The following is a 20,291-nucleotide window of genomic DNA, read 5'->3' on the forward strand; positions in this document are numbered from 1 at the left end:
TTATTAACCTTGGGAATTATATGAATTGGGGGTTGTCTTCCTTCATTTTCTAAAAGTGTATTTGATATGAAAACAAAAGTTTGACATCTTTTTTTTTTTCATAATAGAATCTACCTGTGGTATTTCTTTGGAACTGAAATTTTCTTTGTCGAGAAGGCTTTTCACATTATATTTGATTTTTTGATAGATTTTTTGTATTCAGATTTGTTATTTTACATATTGATAATTTATATCTGTTGCAAAATGTGTCAGTTTCAGTTTAGATGTTGAATTTATAACCATAAATATTTCCTTACCCTTTCAGTGACAGAAGGACTGTCAATTTTTATTTCTAAAATAAGATTTAACATCTGTCTTATGAAATCTAGTAATGAGGCATGCTCTCTTTATTAAACTTTTCAGAGAACTAACACTTAACTTGGTTAATTTTTCATCATTTTTATTTAACTGATTTCATTCTTTTAATTTATATTGGTTTAATTTTCTTTTTTTTTGTTAGAAAGTGTACCATTATATTAATTTTTTACATTCCTAATAAAATTTTTTAAATTATAAATTTCCCCCATACAGCCTCCACTTTTTGATGCCTTTTATTTTCACTTTAATTTCTTTTATTTTTTCTTATCATTTTCCTCTCAAATTATTTTTCTTTTTGAGTAATTACAGTTGGCTGTCAATTCTCATCTGACAATTTTCTGATTAATTAATTGTCCACTTATGAGTAGTTGTTATCCCATTCACAAGTGTTTGATCCATATTTTAATATAAGCACATTTAGGCCCAATTTGTTGCCATTTGCTTAATTTTTTCTCTTTTAAAATATTGGTATTAGGACTGCGGTGTGGCACAGCAGTGGAGTACTTGCCTTGCATGTGTGGGGCCCCAGATCGGATCCCTGAAACTTCAAAAAAGAAAAAATAGATTGTTTATCTCTCAAATTCCTTTTCTGCCCCTCCCCCGCCCATTTTTTAAGTTTATCACACTTTAGTTTGTCATTGTGATTCCTCTGCTGCCTTTTCAGCTGTACCTACTATTTGCACTATATTCTTTGTGATTTGTGAATTACAAGATGCATCTGTAAGTCATCACCATCTCCTTAAAATTGATACTGTCATCACATTTAACATAGACATTTGTGTCAGTCGAGTCTTTGCTCATCGCCGCATCTAGCTGATCTCTAGGTAGGTTGCTATGATTGCTTTCATTTTGCTTTTAAGAGGAGGGTACCACTTCTGTTTCTTCACCCTTTCTGTTTCTGGGGACTTCTGATTCTGTTTTGTTCCTCTGAACATGTGTTTTAACATACTGAAATTATACTGAAATTGCATTTCTAGTGCTGTCTCCCATGCCATGCATATCTGTTGAAATCTCTGCCTAGTGTTTTCCATTTCTAGCAGCTGTGACTCCCACAGGATCTCTGGCTTTTCTCCATACCACGCATCCATGAGCAAGTGTTTGGATTGAATTTTCCTACACAGATCTGGGGTTCATGCCCTCTGTGGCTCCTCCCCCAATCTACTGATCTTTGATCCTACATTTTATTTCCACTCCCTCTGAATTCTCTGGAAGGAATGTTCGCAGGCAAATACTGCTCACTTGAAAATTGAAAAGTGTTGCCTACTTTCACAGGAACTCCAGTGTTCTACCCCCTGTCACTTTCCAAGATGGGTTGAGGGAAGAGTTTGGTTTGGGGGCCACACCCTGCAATGTTTAGGGGTTGGTTGCACCCGGATCTTAACTCAGGAATTATTATTGGTGTTATTTGGGGAACTGTATGGGAAGCCAGGGATTGAATCTGAATCTGTTTACTTCTTTTGACAATATACTTTTATTTGTACCTATAAATTATTGGTTAAAAAAAGTAAAATGTATTGTTTTTAAAAATTAACTTTTTATATTATATCATCATTTTTAGGCTAGCGTATTTTCTATAAAGAGATATTTAGTTTAGACAGAAATATTTTTTGTCAGAGGTAATTTTCAGGATTTTGGGGGAAGCTCAAGGGAATTGAATCCATACATTCCTATCTAAAGTGAACACAGATAGTTGTTTACTTGGCTTTAAAAATTGCATTCATTTGCCCAGCTTCTAATACTGGTTTTAAACAAAAGATTTTTACTCGCTGTCTTTATATTTCTTAGAAGGGAAACCAAATCTTTGCCGTAAACTTTTATGTAATTTCATTTTTAGGGAGTTCTGAGGATCAGTCCCAAGTAGAGAGATGACAATTAAGGAGGAGGATTGCTTTTCAGTGGGCCTTCTGTGATCGAAATATCCAGGCTTGAAAAAAAAGGCTTAGCCTCTCCTAGATGAATGCTTTTGTTATCTCAGGAGCAGTACAAATTTCAGAGGGACAAATTAAGTCTTAATGATGCTTTTAAGCCCTTATAAATCTGGAGAACTAGACTTACATGACAGGTGCATCTCTTTCAAAACAGGATTCATGGTTAACAAGTCCATCATCATCATCTCTTAAAGAAATTCTTGAAGATTCTTTTGTACCAGGATCTGAAGAAAAAGTATCCATAAAAGGTAGTTATATCTCTTTACTGTTTTCTTATTTTACTTATAAACTCTGTAGCTTAGAATACTGTTAGTGAGAGAAATATCATTTTGCATAGATACAAGGATGATATTTATATTTGCTTTTTTTAAATTCCATCTATGCAGTTTGCTAGTAGGCCTGTCAGTTTAGATGCTGAACTTAATCTCTCAGCACGTCAGTTTTCCCAATTTTTGGCAAGCCCTCACTCAACTGGGCTGTTGTGAAAATGTAGTCATACTATGCATCTAGACATTTGCCCATTCCCTGGCCCATGTTAATATGTGTCACTGACTGCCCCTTATTGAGGTGTGTGTGTGTGAGTGTGTATGTGAGTGTGTATGTAAGTGTGTGGGGGGGTGTGTGTGTGTTAGTCCAGCATTGTGTAGCACAACGGGTACATGGTTTGTTAGTGTGAAGTTAACCTGGATTTGAATCCAGGTACAATTTTATGAGCAAGGTAACTACCGCATCAGATCCTACAGAATGATCTCTAAAAAGTTTTTTTTAACTTCTTTTTTTCTTTTTGGGTCACACCCGGCATTGCATAGGGGTTACTCCTGGCTCTGCACTCAGGAATTTCCCCTGGCCGTGCTCGAGGAACCATATGGGATGCTGGGATTCAAACTCGGGTTTGCCGCATATAAGGCAAATGCCCTACTCACTGTGCTATCGCTCCGGCCCCATTTTTTATTTAACTTTTTTATTGAATCATTATGATAGACCATTATAAATGATCTCTAAAATTTGTGAATTAGAAGAGTTAACCTTTCTTGTAGGTCAATTGTGAGATTTCAGTGAGTTAATAGAGGTCATATACTTAGAGTAACAGCATAGTGTATGACATAGTAAACGTAAGGTTTGAGTTTTAGCAATGTTTCCATAGTGCAAACATGTAACTTAATAGGAGTTGATAGATGTAGATGTTTAAGAATAGGATGTATAACTTGAATTTAACACTTACTATGTAGTGTAATTTCACAGATGAGAAAAAAAACTATTTTTTTTAATATTAAAGAACCATGGTCACCTATGGGTTCATCATTTGAACCTTTGGCTTCCAAATCCATGTACTTTTAATACATTGATTAGATATTCTGAAGAATTCAGACTGGTGCTTTGAATCATGAGTACTCTAATTATGAATGTCAACCTTAATTATAAAGTAATTTTCAATCTAGTTTTCCTCAAAATTTACTTCCCCTACCTCCAATGGCTTTAATTTAAGTAGCAGAATAAAAATCAAGCAATGAAATTACAGATTGGCCAGGAAGTGGATCCTAATAGGTTGGTGAAAAACACATAAAGTACTGATATCATTGTCTTTGGAACTCTGAAGTGTCCTAGAAAAAGAATAAAAGAAATTCTGTGAAATCAAATTCTGTGAAGTCTACCTAGAGCTTGACTTGTCCCTTGGCATCATGGGACGAGTAATAGACGTGCCTATAGTACGCTTTTGCCATGGGAGGCAACGCTGATCTGAGTAGACATAGATTGACCGGAGGCTGACTTTATTCTCTGTGCAGTAAACACTTCCAAAATTGCCTGGGTTCTTGGTCTCCCTGATCCATACTATCTTATAATACACGTTGTAACTATAGTGACATAGAGATGTTTGCTTCTTGTTTCCACAGCCTGTTCCACTTAATAAACATTAGTTTTAAAATAGAATCAACATTATCCTCTCACCTAGCCTATTTTGTTGGTATGCTACTGGCTTTAGGTAGTTATTCCAGTCTATTTTGCTAATATGCTGGGATTTTTTTGAAATGTAAATATTAGTTTTTGTCAAATGCTTTAATAGACCTATTGCTGTATTTTCTTTGATATATCACTGTGGTAGTAAATTTTTTTCATTTTGTTTCAGTTTTTGGTTTTGGGGCCACACTCTGTGGTACTTAAGGCTTACTCATGGCTCTGAACACAGAGGTCAATTGGTCTGGTGCGGCTCAAGGAAACATATGAGATGCCTGGGGTTGAACCCAGGTCAACTACATTAAAGGAAGGCATCTTGCCCACTGTACTGTCGGAGGCTTAGGCAGTAAGCTCATTGAAGTTGAATTTGATTGTTTTCTTCATATTGATTTTGCACAAAAAAAGGGATTATAGGTAGTCATTGTTTAGTAAATACCAAATGAGTCTGTTATCCACCTTCTTAACTCAGAATGGAGTTTTAGTACTGTCACTTTGTTTCAAAGTAGACCAACACGAAGAATACACTGAAAATCATTCCGTGAAATCAAGTGAAAATGAGGAGAATTCATTTTTGGTAGAAGATGATACTGTAGCACTTGAGAAATCTAATGGAAGTCAAGTGACATCTGATGACCTTGAAGAAGAAAAGGAGAAAACTGAATTGATTACAACTGCTGAAGACTTAACAGTGGATACAACACTGTCCAAATCACAGAGTACATCACTGTCTACCAATGCAACAGAATCTGCAAAAGTAATTATATAAATTATTCTACATCATTAGTCTGTGTAGAACTTTTAAGTATTTGATTTTCTATGGTATGTACTTCTGAATGTACTGGAAAACTTTTAACAGTGGCAAATTTTTTTTCTTAACAGAAGTTTAGCCCCAGGGAAGGTTTTCAGTGAATGTTGTAAAACCCAGTGTTTCTTTAAAGTTATCTGAGGTATAAGTTCATTATATACTTTGAAGGTAATAAAGTACTTATTCCTAAGTGTAAATTTTTGTACATTTTCATGTGGTAAAAATGTAGCTACCTAAATAGTTTTTGAGGATAACAAGAATTAGTTATCCCTTTGGGTATGATTTTTTAAATATTTCAAATTGTAATGAGAATCTTTTAAGAAACATTTGTGAATTTCCATGTTTAAATGGATGGACAAAATTGTTATTAGTGACATTACAACCTTAAGAATCATATTTGTGGTATGTAGGACTAATTGTTATCACAGCAGAATACTACTATACTATAAAAATTTATGATGGAATTTAAATTTTCAGTCTGTGTTCTGAATTGGTTTTTTGGGAGGATGGCCTCAGAGGCCATACTCAGAGGAATGAAGGCTACTCCCTGTGATTCTTAGCCAACCAGGCCAGTGATTCAGAGCAAGGGACCACGGACATAGTGCTGCTCAGTCTCCTGTGGTTCTTACTGAGTCACATTTGTTATGGCTATATGCTGGTACTCATCCTCCATATTCCTCTCTCTCTATGGGCCTAAGAGATTGTACAGGGGTAAGGGGATTGCCTTGTATGCAGCTAACCCAGGATGAATCCCTAGTACCACAGATGGTCCCCAAGCACCACCAAGAGTGATACTTGAACTCAGTATGTCCCCCAAACAGAAATAGTTGTAATAACAAAAAAGTAGAACTCATGTTCTTGATGGTACTTTATTTATTTGTTAGTTCTCAGTGATTACTACTTATATATAATTACCTTGAAAAAAGATTGATTTGACTGGCAGCTTAGCTGCTAAGACTAAATGAGAAAGTTGCAGAGAGTAATATCTTTGACTCTTTTCTATTTTAATAGAAAAAAATTGAAGATAGAAATATGAAGACTAAAAAGTCAACTAATAATAGAGCATCCAGTGCAACGGCCAGGTAATAGTTACCAGTATCCCACTGTAGCTGATTGGCAGTGCAAAGAACATTATTCTTGTCTACCTTACACATAGAACGGTTTGTGTAATAAATGATCTAAGAAAATATTAAAATATACTTATTGAGAATGTATTTATTATGTGGAACTGGAAATGCCATTCACGTTTCTTTAAAATATTTCAGTCACAAAAAAAGCAGTTGCTTTATAGGTAAATAACTTAGCACTGTAGCACTGTCCTCCTGTTGTTCATTGATTTGCTCGAGCGCGCACCAGTAACGTCTCCATTGTGAGACTTTTTCTTACTGTTTTTGGCATATCAAATACACCACGGGGAGCTTGCCAGACTCTGCCATGTGAGCAGGATACTCTCTCTAGCTTGCTGGGCTCTCAAGGAATTGAACCCGGGTCAGCCTTGTGCAAGGCAAACACCCTTCCTTACCCGCTGTGCTATGACTCCAGCTTATTGCAATAAAATTTAAATTAGGTTGAATAGTTATTTGAAGGCTGGAGCGATAGCACAGTGGGTAGGGCGTTTGCCCTGCACGCAGCCAACCCGGGTTCGATTCCTCCATCTCTCTTGTAGAGCCCGGCAAGCTACCAAGAATATCCCACCCGCATGGCAGAGCCTGGCAAGTTCCCCGTGGCATATTTGGTATGCCAAAAACAGTAACAAGTCTCACAATGGAGATGTTACTGGTGCCCGCTTGAGCAAATATATGAACAACAGGATGATAGTAACATTGACAGTTATTTGAATACTAAGAAAAGACTGTTGGTCATTTCCAAAGTAATTATAATTTATTAAGTTTAATGTAGTTTTTAAATAAAAGAGTTGCAGATGTTGGTGACCCTTTCCTCTGCCAAGTACACCTGTAATATTTTATTTTGGATTGTTTATATCTTTTCAGATTAATGACCTCTGAGTTTTCAAAGAAATCTGGTGCAATAAGGAGAAGTCCATCAGCAACTTCCTCTTCTCACTACTTAGGAACTCTGAAAGTCTTGGACCAGAAGCCGTCACAGAAACACAACATAGAACCCGACAAAGCAGATAGTATCAGGGCAGCTGTTTATCAGGTAAAAAAAGAACATATTTAATTAGAAGAATTATGCACATACATCATGTTATTTCTTTATCAAGGAGTAGAATTTCTTTCAAAAATGATGATGTAATCCTTTTATTTCTTGAGGTTGTCCTTCATACTATTTAAGCAACTCTAATTGTTTTTTGGAAGTACTTGCTTCCAAGCTTTCCTTGACTGTAGGTATTTTTTAACAAATATGTCATGACAAGTTATATGTGGTAAAAGAAAAATGTTGTCTTTTATACCTTTTCTTCTAAAATTTAATATTGTTATGAACAAATTTTTTTTAATTTACTATTTTTTGTATTTTTCTAACAGGTTTTTAGAAATTGTAATTTGAATTAGGCTTAAAGAGAAAAAATAGTTCAATAATTTTTCACAATTTCAATAGGGGTCTTTATTATTAGATATTTCATAAAATTACATGTTAAAAATTATGTTTGAATTTCAAGGAAAAATGATAATATGCATAGCTACTATATCAAATTTTTGAAAGATGTCATAATATTAAATAACAGTTTTATTTTGCTCATATGTATGTAGAATAGTATCAGGAAAATAAAAATGATACTTGTTAATAAAATTTATAAATGTGTAGGTTTTTTAAGTTTCGTAAAATATTTCAGAAATAGATAAGAATTCTAATTCATTTTGGAGACTCTGAATATGATAGGATCTTCTTTTCACAGGAGTGGCTAGAAAAGAAAAATGTGTATTTACATGAGATGCACAGAATTAAAAGGATTGAAAGTGAAAACTTAAGGATTCAAAATGAGCAGGTACTCTGAAACTAAAAAGTGAAATGTATTCTACACTTGTTTTTTCTTTTCTGTTTGGGGGTGGTGGTGGTTGGGGCTTATCTCATGTAGCGGGGGTGTTACCTCTCTCTTGGGTTGCTCCCAGCAGTGCTCTGTAGACCAGCTGGTACCAGGGATCGAATCTAAGACTCCTGGAGGCAAAGCATTTGCTCTCGCCCTTTGACCCATCTCCTGTTCTAGATTTTTATGTCAAAGACCTTGGAATATTTAACATTTCCATATTGTTTCCTAAATGACAAAATGACAATAGTTTGTTATTGAAAGATTTGTTGTCTTTTTTTCTCTGGTACTTGGTACATTTTCAATTTAACATAAAAATGGAACTCTTATGTGGACACAGACTCCTCCATTTGTTCTTTAATGTATGGAATAACTTTGTTGTTACTGATGCATGGTTAATTTCTATTGCTTATTAGTCCTGGTTTTAGTCTCTACCACAAGCACCACCCCTCCCCACCCTCCTCTACGGTGTCAACAGGTTAAGACTCTGACCCCCAAGGACTATGGCAGTGAACCACAGATGAATATAAAGGATCATCAGCCGTTAACTTTGACTTTACCTAATGTCTGTTCCAAATTTTCTATGCCTCTTAAGAGCATCATGCTCCTGGCATTCATCCTCCCCTCACTGGCTGCAGTAGGGCTCTCCTTTCACTCCCTCTCTATCTCTCTAACCCCTGCTCATTTCTTTCCCTTAACTAAAACAAAAGACCTGGGGTGTCAGGGGCGTTAGGGGCCTTCACTGTTCTATACAATACCGTCTACATGGATAGCTTTAGAAAGAATCCCCCTTCCCGGATGCAGTGTAATATGCCATTCCCTCTTCCCCTCTCGTCTCTGAGGTGTTATTGGAAGGGCAGGCTGGGCCCCTTCTCAGTTGCTTTTTCCATGTGGGGAGGAGATAATACATCCATCTAAACTGTTGCCTCCATAAGTAATCGCTTACTTCCTGTATCTTTACATATTTTCCAGACCAGCATACATTTTGAGTATTTGGGATGCAGTTTATGCAGTAATAATACTGAACTTTGGTATCATTCAAGGGCCGGCTGCGATAGCACAGCGGTAGGGCGTTTGCCTTGCATGCAGCCAGCCCAGCCAAGCCGGGTTCGATTCCTCCGCCCCTCTCAGAGAGCCCGGCAAGCTACCAAGAGTATCTCACTTGCATGGCAAAGCCTGGCAAGCTACCCATGACGTATTCAATTTGCCAAACACAGTAACAAGTCTCAAAAAGGAGACGTTACTGGGCCTGCTCAAGCAAATCGATGAACAATGGGAGGACAGTGACAGTGACAGATAATCATTCAAAACTCAGCTTAAAAGCAAAGATCTGTAACTCCCTCTGAGATTTTGGAGAATTTATCGTATTCTGACATTATAAGCCAACCAGCGGTCCTGTTTTTTTCTTTGACTGAAGTTCTTATTATGAACATTTTAAAAGAACCACTCAGCCTATGAAGTCAGTTGTGGTAATATTTGTTTAGTGAACTGCCTCCCCAAGTTGACTTCCTTCCCAGGAATCATGGTAAATCAGTACCTGTTACAAAATGCTGTTAGAAATGTTTTTAAATGGAATGAACTACTCATATGATATTTTAATAAATTTGTCTTAAGCTAGAGCTGAGAAGTGCTAGAACAATCCGGAGTGGGGGCAGTAGCCCTGGGTGCAGCCAGGGGCTGCTTTATGGTCGATTGGACAGGGTCAGGGTGTGCTAAGTAGAACATTTTTTTTCTGTAAAGGGGAAGCAGATGAAATAAATTTGAGAGCCTCCAGTCTATACTCTTGTCAATATGTCAGCACTGAAATTTAAAATCTATGTAATGAATACCAATAGACTTAAAGATAAATACAAATAATCTGTGTCTGCTCATTTATTCAAAGACAATTAAACTCTGCTATTTTCCAACATAGAAAAGAGCTGCAAAGCGAGAAGAAGCATTGGCATCCTTTGAAGCTTGGAAGGCCATGAAAGAAAAGGAAGCAAAGAAACTAGCGGCCCAAAAACGGCTTGAGGAGAAAAACAAAAAGAAAACTGAAGAAGAAAATGCAGCGAGGAAAGGAGAAGCTCTCCAGGTATTTATTCACAGGCTTCAAATAGACGTCTTCATTGTTTTTCAGTGTTTGGGGTCAACCGTGATTAGCTTCATTGTAGGATGCTTATAACAGTCCCACTAACCACAGTTCTGGACTTTTTCAGGCTTTTGAAAAATGGAAAGAGAAAAAGATGGAATATCTCAAAGAGAAGACTAAAAAGGAGAAGGAATACGAAAGAGCAAAGAAACTGAAAGAGCAGGAGACTGTCGCGGAGAAAAGGAAAGACAACTTAACTGCCTTTGAGAAATGGTAATCCAAACTCAGAAATAAGCTGAAGATATTGGTGTCATACTAAGTTTGCCCAACTTTGATCTACTTGAAATCTATTAAGAGCGCATCTCAATGTTATTGTTGTGACATATTAGGCAACCTTTGTTGTTTATTCTCCTCTAACTTTTCAGTGTTTTACACTACACAGGAATGAAAAAAAGGAAGCTTTTTTCAAGGAAAAAGAAAAAGAGAAAATAAATGAGAAAAAAAAGGAAGAACTGAAAAAAGCTGAGAAAAAAGATAAAGATAAACAAGCTATAGATCAATATGAAAAATGGCTGGTAGGTATTATTTGTTAATTAAGTACTGAGTGTCTGAATGTTTTCTTTGGTGAATTTTCCTGTCCCTCATTCTAGTTTTATTTGTCCCTCTGGACCATTTCTACCTAGAAACTGCCTTGTTGAATTCTTTATCCTTTGACAGATACAGTTTTCTTTGAATTACTCATTTCTCTTAATGATGGTACTATTTTCTGAAACTTCAGTTACCTTGTTCTTCCTTCCCTGAATTCCCACAATGAGTCGCTTAACAATCATGTCCTTTCTTCCTTTGCTCTAATTCTCATATCTAAAATAATAGAAAGCTAGAAAATATACTACTGAAGGTATGACAAAGTATTTTATGTGGAGCATAGACAGAGTAATACTGAATTTACTGATGAGAAAGTTCTACATTTTTTAATCTTTCTGATGATCTCCAATTGCTGGTCTTGTTTAATGTAAGAAAGTGAGTACAAACTTCGGGAGAAATATATCCAGTGGAACTTGTTTTTTTTTGGTTTGTTTGTTGCAGTGTACTCATGTTTATGGCTATTTTGTGATATTAATTGAAATACTGTTTTCTAGCTTACATGGAGTCTTTATTAACTAATTTTTGAACATCACATCTATATGATTGTATTTTACCTGAATAGGTGATGTTCATTATAGCAGTTAAATTTACATATTTTAGCAGGTAAAAAGTTTAAAATTCATCCATAAGTCTTAGGATCCTCTTTTCTAATAGGGTTTTTTTTCCTCTCCTTTATTACCCTCCCTTCCATAGTGTTTTTTTATATCAAACTTTTGAATTCATGCCAGTTTGCCATATTAGAAGATATCATCTAAGATATTTTTATGATTACATTTCTCTGGTTACAGTTGAGCTTGAGCATCTTTTTGTTTTCAGCGCCAGATATTTTTCTCTTAATCTGTTTACTTATTTGTAACTTTTTAAATATACTTTGGAATTAGCATGTCATCTCTGATAACTTAATGAGTATTTTTTTCCCACTGTATCATCAGTCTCTGAACTTTGCTTGCCATGTTGTATGGAATGAAAAATATACTTGTTGTTTTGTTTTTTTGTTTTGAGGGACATACCCAGCAGTGCTTCAGGCTTATTCCTGGGTCCGTGTTCCGGGATGAGTCCTCATAGGGCTTAAGGATCAAACCCAGGTCGACCATGTGCAAGACAAGCACCCGATCTACTGTACTATCTTTTCAGCCCTCTGAAAAATAGAATTTTATTTTCAGGTATCAGATTTATCAGAAATTTTCTTTTGACTTCTACTTCTTCAATGTAAATGAAAAGATTATTTTTATTTTGCTTCTAATAACTTTATATTGTTAATAACTTAATAATTTAACATTTGGTCTTCCTAGGTAATTTATCCTGTTATATGGTGCAATTTTTCCAGATGCATCTTTTATAAAAATTATTCATCTTTACCCACTGATTTGTGGTAGTGCCTTACGCGATACGTTTCCTTATCTTGGATTTATTTCTTGACTTTCTGCTTCATCATCAGGCTTTATTGTATCTTTGTGTCTTCCTCTTCTGGGTTAATCACTCTTCATAGCTCTTATATAATTCTTAATGGTTTTGTTTGTTTTTTTCAATCTTTGTAACCAAATCTTTTTATTAAATCTTTATAACTAAAAATCTTTACCACCAAATGTAGCCAAGGAGGTGTGTGTTACACAAAGCAGGCTAAGGATAGACTAAAAAGATAGAACACTTGAACTAAATAAAGAAATTTACAAGACCAGTATGAAGAAAACTTTAAAACTTCCCTTGAAGGATGCAAATGAAGACTCAAGAAAATAGAACAAAACTGCTCTTCTGTAGAAACACTCTTATAATGTCAGCTCTCTCTGGTTTTATTTAAAAGTTAAATGCAATCATAATAAAAATACCATAATTTATTGTTGTTTATTACTTATCTGCCAAAATAAGGTGATCAACTTGGTTCTGTGGTTGGAATGAGGAACTTATTGAATATTAAATTCTTAAAATAATGCTATCTTCTATGATCATCCCAAATATGACCTGCTAGTATCACTTAAAGCAACTCACTGTAAATATTTTAGTTTTATTTCACATGGTCTTTTAAATGGCATAGAATTTCCTGAATGATGATGAAGCCATAGATTCAATTTGTTTTATTATGTCATTTAGTCACTTTCTCAATCCAGCCAGTCTTCTGGAAAACAAAAATTCATTTAGCAAATATCTAAGCCAAAGTAATTTATTCTGCTATGTAGTACGATCTCTTTAAATATAGTACTACCAGGCTGGAGAGATAGTAAGGGGTGTGGCACTTGCCTTGTACGGTGGACTCAGGTTCAATCCCCTGCAGTAAACCCTGAGCACCTCCAGGTATGGCCCCAAATTCTAAATAAGTAAATAAAGTATTATCTTTAAAAGTTCCCATATACAATATGCTATAAATATCCCTATCTATCTGCAGACACAGTGGGAAAATATTCCGTCTGAAAGTCTGATGACTTCAGTTTCCATGGCAAGTCACATCTCAAAATTATGATATAATGGCCTGGGTAGTAGAGATTTGGTGGGTAATTATTTTAAGAGAACATTGTAGCCACAGAGCTGGTAAGACTCTTCATGCTTGTTCACAGATCAAATTATAGTTACATTTAATAATAAAATGAGCGAAAGATTCCTCTTTGACTGACACAGGTAGAGGGACTTGGAGTTACTGCTCCAGACAACCTTGATTGGTGTTAATTGCTATTCAGGGTGATAATTAATTGCCTTGTTTCCTTTCCTAGATTTTTTAGCACTCTTCTGTTAAGATCAAACTTTCTTTAAGTTTTTCTCTTCGCTCACCCATGTTAAATGAAACGGACAAAAGGAGTTTATTTGCTCCTTTTCTGTGGACACAGGCTTACCATTGCTCTCCCCCCTCCCTCCATGCCTACAGCCTTGCTGGATGGACTGCTGACCGCCATAATGTAATAGCAACTCTTTTTCTTGACTTGGATTCTGAAAGGCTCCTCTTTCAATAGGAACAGCAAGCATGCAAACATTCTCATGACATGGAGCAAGGTGTTAAAAGGCAAAAAGAAAAGTATAGATTTTTCACCTCTATTGTATGGGCGGAGCCTGGCAAGCTCCCCAAGGTGTATTCGATATGCCAAACACAGTACCAAGAAGTCTCACAATGGAGATGTTACTACTGGTGCCCACTCAAACAAATCCATGAACGACAGAAGGACAGTGCTACAGTGCAGTGCTATTGTATGGGGATAATTATGAAATGATGAAACCTTACACTTCATATTTTCCTTGTGACCTCTCTTGAGTCCCTTACATGTACTGACTAAAGAGGCATTGCTCTGCCGTCCTGAACCAGAACACTCCCCTTCCCGTGCTATTCACCCTGCAGAGGCGAGGTTGTCCGGGGGATCCCAGAGACCTCTGCTATTAGAAGAATTTACCGGGGAGGAGACCCCAGACCCGCTAGTGGCAGCAGACACAGAAAGAAGTGGAAGGTCAGTCAAAGTTTTCAGATGGAGAGGCCAAATGCTGTTACCCTATCACAACTTTCTAGAATTCAATTGCGGTTTCCTATATCTGAGAGTCGTGGCTTTGAAGAGAATATACTCAGGGAAACAAAATGATTCCAGAACTTACCCGGCATAATGAACGTGAGAATACACAGGATAGTGTTTTCCAAATAACGTGAAAGAGGTCTATTCCTCCTGTCCGGCAATAGAAAATAAAATCACCCTGCCACTCCTTGGGGGGCTTTCCTCCTATGTTAACCCCATCATATTTCAGATAATAGAATCTTAAATAAACTCGCCATGCTTCATTTCCCTCCAGCGATGGCTCCACATTTTGCTGTTCTTTATAACTAGATTTCTTGAAGATCTTGATTACATCCTTATATCCTCCCATCTTTCTCTATCAGGATACTACAACTCTTAGCAATTGGCTTGGCTGTCTCACCATTAGAATGGGGGTTTTTTTTTGCCCATTTCCTGGACCCTGCAGTGTTCTGCCTCGATTTCTCTTCTTTGTCTCCCATTGGCATGCATCTCTCCATTCCTAGGAGTCACTCGATGCTGTCTCACTTGCATTTTGAATCCTCCACTGGCGTGCCCGACCCATCTACTCTTATTCCACTGATAGTTTATTTTCTTCTGGGAGCTTTTCCTCACCTCCCACCAAGTTTTAGTCCTGGGTGCATCAGTTTCCTCCCACATCCCAGTTTCTCCCTATTGTCAGAAACCTCACACCACACACTTCTCTCCCTGCTTGAAATTCCTTTCCCGGGGGCTTCTCTCCGGCATGTCTCCCTCGAAGGTGATTTTCCTGGGCTCCACTTCCCTGGAAGTAAAGTGGTGATTCCTCCACTTCCTTGCAGAAAAATTGGTGCTACCTTTTATTCTTTATCAGCTGCTCCCATGTATGTGTTTTGTAGAAATTCACAAATGTGGAATTTACCTGCTGTCTATTATTTATTCACTTTGGACATTTCCTGCGGGACAGAGCTGTGATATGGATTTTACGGTTGTTTGTTTGTGGTTCCCCATATGCCACTAGACTCAGAGTTGGCTCTGAGTCCTTGACAAGTGAACAAAGCACAAATCAAAGCTATATGATGTCAGAAAAGTAGACTCATAGGACGCCTGAGAACTGCCACCTGTAAGAATGAGGTGTAACAGTAAAGAGAATGGGTGGAATGAAATAATTACTCTGTGTGCAACATTTGGATTTAAAGTCATTTCAAGAAGCACAGCAGTAGGAATTAAAAGCACTAACTGTATAATACCTGCCAATAGAAGAACCAAAATACAGTAAAACTTAGTATTGAATATTTCTCCTAAGGATGAGATGCTCTTCTAAAACCCAAAGTGCTATAAGAAATGGCAAAGGCAACGATGAACAGATAGCAAATTTAAAGTTATAAAAGTTCTTTAAAAGGTCAGGAAAGGCACTTGCTATATGCTCAGTTCAGTTAAGGAACAAAATCTCACTGTCCTGAAAAGTTGGATGTCCAGATGTCCTACAAACCAGAAATTTTACTGCTTGGACTATTCATGAACATAAACCTTGACTGTTTTTTGTTTGGTGGGTTTTTTTGGTTTGTTTGGTTTTTGAGGGGTCTCCAGGCCTGGTGTTGCTCAGGGTTTGCTCTGCCTTCAGGAATCCCCCCTGGCAGGCTCAAGGAACCCAGTAGGCTATCAGGGATGGAACCCAGGTCAGTTGTGTGCATGGCAGTACCCTACCCTCTGTACGGTCACTCTACCCCTTTGGGATATCTGAAACACTTGTCTTTGAATGGGGAAAAAGTGAGAATATCAGGTCGTTTTTTTGGTTTGGTTTGGGTTTTTGTTTTTGTTTTTTGGGGGTTGCACACCTGTTGGTGTTGAGAGCTTACTCTTGGTCCGGCACTTGTATTACTTGGGGCAGGTTCAGGGAACCATGGGGGATGGCTGGGATTGAGTCCAGATCAGCTGCTGTATGCAAGGCAAGTGCCTCACCCACTTGACCCCGGACTTGATCAACTTCATGATTTTAACATAGACAGGAAAGACCTCACATGTAACGAAAATATAGAAGACAAAAGTAGTAAGATCCAGGAAATGCTGGTATCAGGGGACCAGCTGAGGTGCTGGGGATTGAACCCATTCAGCTGCATGCCAGGCTCTACCCACTGTACTGTTGCTCCAACCCGGAGCACATCAGGTCATTTGTTTTTGTTTTTTAAATTTTTTAAATTTTTATTAGTGAAACACCATGAGGTACAGTTGTAGACTTATAATATTCTGTGCTTGGGTTTCAGTTATACAATGATTAAGTACCATCCTTCCACTAGTGCCCATTCTCCACTACCAATGATCCAGGTATCCCTCCCACCACCCCTCCAACACCCCCATCCCGCCCCACCTCTGTGGCAGGGCATTCCCTTTTGTTCTCTCTCTCCTTTTGGATGTTGTGGTTTGCAAGAGAGGTATTGAGTGGCAATCATGTTTGGTCTATAGTCTGCTTTCAGCATGCATCTCCCATCCTGGGAGGATCCTCCCAACACCCTTTACTTGGTGCTCCCTTCTCTATCTGAGCTGCCTTTTCCCCCAGCATAGCACATCAGGTCTTAAAAGTAAAAAGTGATATATTGAAGTTACATACTTTAATGACTAAAGTTAAAGCTTTGTACAGGTACAGCGTAGAGTTAAGTTTAATGATATATTTATTGCATCAATTCTAAATATATGCCAAACTTTACTGTTGACTGGGGACATACAGCCTGTGTTAGCATCCAGAGATGCACTGCTGTAAGCACCAGGAGACTGGCTGTCAGCAGGTGAGAGGAAGGTGCAGTGAGAGAATGGACATAGGTCAGAAGTACGGGTTCTCTCATTTCACAAAGCGGTTAACAGACAGGTTTTTTTTTTTTTTTTTTGCTTTTTGGGTCACACCGGCTATGCTCAGGAGTTACTCCTGGCTCATGCACTCAGGAATTACTCCTGGCGGTGCTCGGGGGACCATATGGGATGCTGGGAATCAAACCTGGGTCAGGCATGTTAGCTGCGTGCAAGGCAAACGCCCTACCCGCTGTGCTATCACTCCAGCCCCAGACAGGTGGGTTTTGATTACATTCTTTGAATAACTTTCTGTGGCTAGAAAAAAATGCCTGTCTTTTGTTAGTAAAAACTTAAGCACTACAAAAGATAGAGAAAATGCTGAACATAGGAAAATTTTCAAATTGATAAAAATTGAAAGAACCATTACTGAAACAGAAGTTAGATGCACAAGATAAGCAGAAAATTCAGAGAAAGGTTAAACAAATGAAAATGCCCTCAAATAATAAGGGATTAGAAATCTGAAGTCAAATTTTAATTGGATTTGAAAAATTTGAAGCATCCCATGCTTAACTTTTACTGTCGTCACGTTAATTTCAGAATTTTTTTAAAAATAATTTTTGGCTTATGGTAAATATTGTATATATTATGTGTGTGTGTTTGTGCATAGGTGTGTGTGTGTGTGTTTGATTATGTACACCTATATGCCTGGGGAAGAAAATGAAAATTCAGGCAAAAGGTGTCACAGAAGTAAAAGTAAATTCTGACAATCTGCTCAGAACTCAGTGCTAGCTTCCAATAATTATTCTCTTTGAGTTATAGGGGTTCGGCCTATTTTGCCATTTCACATAGGTTTTACAACATTTTTAGTATTTACGAAATTAAAGAGAAAGAAATGATGGGGTATGTTAATGCCTATTAGTAGTATACTTATAAATTAGCAATATTCCTTACTCTTTCTTTATAACCAATTAAATGAGGAAATGTCATATAACTCTTATAGTAGTTATTTTCTTCTTTTTTTGTTTGGTTTGGTTTTGGTTTCGGGGTCATACCCAGTGGTGCTCAGGTCTTACTCCTGATCCTGTCTGTACTTAAGAATCACTCCTGGCGGGGCTCGGTGACTGGATGGGGGTCAGGGAACTGCACCTGGTGAGCCAGTGGAAGGCAAACACCTTTTCAGCATACTCTCTGACCCAGTTATTTTTTGCTCTTAAGCAGCAGTCTCATTTAGAAAAGAGGTGTATGGGATGGGGAACTGTTCAACAGACTGAGCCACGTTCCAGATTCAGACCCTGTGGTCTCTGGAGCACCGAGTGTCCCCGAGTACTGCCAGGTATGGCCCTCACTTCAAAATATATGCACGTTAAGTGTAAATACATGTTGTTTAAAAATCTTCTGTTTTTAGGAGAAGAAAGAAAGGCAGGAAAGAATTGAACGAAGACAGAAGAAACGCCATCCCTTTATTGAGAACGGGGCACACCCTCCATGGAGCCCTCCAAACAGAACTGTGTTCTCCAGAGTATTCTGATCATTCGTAATTACAGTGCTACTTAGTTATTTAACAACTCACCAGTTGAAGCCATGGGTTTTTAAACTGCTTGTTATTTATGGTTAGAGGAGTATTTTAATGAAGTGCTAGTGCTAATAGTGATGACAAAAATGAAAAATACTTTTAAATTTAATCACTGAAAACATTATCATCATCATCATCATCATTATTATTATTATTACTATTATTATTGTGCAAGGAATCTTTAGGGCCTCACACATGAAGCATGTGCTCTCCTGTTGCACCACATCCCCAGCCCTGTGAATGTATGTTTTTTTTATTTGGGGGCCACAACTGGTGATGCTCAGGGACTATTCCTGTCTCAGTGCTCAGGAGTCATTCCTGGCAGTGCTTGGGGAACCGTGTAGTATCAGGGGTTAAGCCCAGGCCTTCTGCATTCAAATACATGTTCCAGCCCATTGATTTATCTCTCTGACCCCTGAGAGCACTTTTTAAACACAGAAAAACTGCCTCAAATGGAAACCTGACAATCATATCAAATCGCTTTTAGCATTAAAATACATAAGATGTGTGTCCTGTACAGTTTAGGGGATTTGATCCGTGCTCACTTTCATCAAGCTGTACAGGCTATTTAAATATGCTTATTCCCAGCAATGAAAAATCAAAGCCTTGTATCTATCATAATCATAAAAATAACTGAATTTCTGAATGCTTTGTCAGTCTAGATTATGGGGGTCCTGGGGTCTATGCTTAAATTATTTATTGTAAAACTGCTCTTTAGCTCAAAACTGTTGCTTTTACATAGTTCACATTAGAAATTTGGTCAGTTGCTTTTACATAGTTCACATTAGAAATTTGGTCAGTTGCTTCAGTAGTAATCATGAAAATATCTCTAATAATCGACATTTTGTTTAAGGATTTGGCTTCCTTTTTTATTGCTTTGGTTTGCAGACCATGCCTGCAGTGCCCAGGGCTCCTCCTGGTCTTGTGCTTAGGTACCGATTTACATTTGAATACTTAACATTCTCTGTTCAGGCTTATGTGACCATCATAGGCATTATAATGAATTGACCTCTGAAATTTGTTTTTCTAGATTTTATCTGACTTAATTACTTTGGTGATAGCAAAAAGATAGTCATTTCCTGTTAGTGATATTCTCATGCATTAGTTATGTCAATTCCACATGAATCCAAACTCACGATTCAGATTAAAGTTACAATCAGAGGTTAAGGCAGTTGTGGTTTTTACATATTCAACGTTTTCTAGCTTATATGCAGAAGACAGCTGAATGGAAAGGAAACATATATATATGTATATGTATGTATTTATATGTATGTGTGTATATATATATATACATATATATATAAATAATGGCTTGGGTTGGGGAAATGATTCAAAGAACTGGAACCGCTGCTTTCCATGCAAAAGGTTTAGGTTCAATTCCTAGCACCCCATTGTCCACTGAGCCACACCAGAAGCAACCCCCAAACACCACTTTTATTTTAATTCAAACCAAAATAGATTGTCCAAAGAACCCCTTATTTTATCTCTGTAAGTATATTTTATACTCACACTACAACTGACCAGCTTTTTTACTACAGAGCCAATGTATGCTCTTAAGAGTTTAGATGCTACTCCTGCCCTTGATGCCATACAGATAATGGATGAGAACATCATTGTTATTTATTTAGTGCCAGTCCATTCTGCTGAATCCTTGCAGTTTGTTATTTCCCGTCTTTAGAAAACTGTTCCTGATGGATGTTAGTTACTTCATTTTACAGAAAAATTAAT

General features: G+C 37.3%; 1 protein-coding gene across 2 annotated transcripts in view; it reads left to right on the forward strand.

The window, feature by feature from the left end:
- The window catches only part of MAP9 (microtubule associated protein 9), a 34,342-nt gene extending 15,292 nt beyond the window's left edge, over nucleotides 1–19,050 (forward strand). For both annotated transcript variants that reach the window (XM_056118949.1, XM_056118947.1), the window contains exons 6-14: nucleotides 2,440–2,533; nucleotides 4,745–4,992; nucleotides 6,055–6,125; nucleotides 7,035–7,203; nucleotides 7,901–7,990; nucleotides 9,942–10,103; nucleotides 10,228–10,373; nucleotides 10,543–10,675; nucleotides 18,396–19,050. In XM_056118949.1, coding sequence (XP_055974924.1) covers nucleotides 2,440–2,533; nucleotides 4,745–4,992; nucleotides 6,055–6,125; nucleotides 7,035–7,203; nucleotides 7,901–7,990; nucleotides 9,942–10,103; nucleotides 10,228–10,373; nucleotides 10,543–10,675; nucleotides 18,396–18,518 — 1,236 coding nt within the window. In that variant the 3' untranslated portion in view covers nucleotides 18,519–19,050. The remainder of the gene's footprint in view (nucleotides 1–2,439; nucleotides 2,534–4,744; nucleotides 4,993–6,054; nucleotides 6,126–7,034; nucleotides 7,204–7,900; nucleotides 7,991–9,941; nucleotides 10,104–10,227; nucleotides 10,374–10,542; nucleotides 10,676–18,395) is intronic.
- The last annotated feature ends 1,241 nt before the right edge of the window (nucleotides 19,051–20,291 follow it).

The sequence above is a fragment of the Sorex fumeus genome, unplaced genomic scaffold (assembly GCF_029834395.1).
Source record: "Sorex fumeus unplaced genomic scaffold, SorFum_2.1 ptg000039l, whole genome shotgun sequence".
Classification (NCBI taxonomy): Eukaryota; Metazoa; Chordata; class Mammalia; order Eulipotyphla; family Soricidae; genus Sorex; species Sorex fumeus.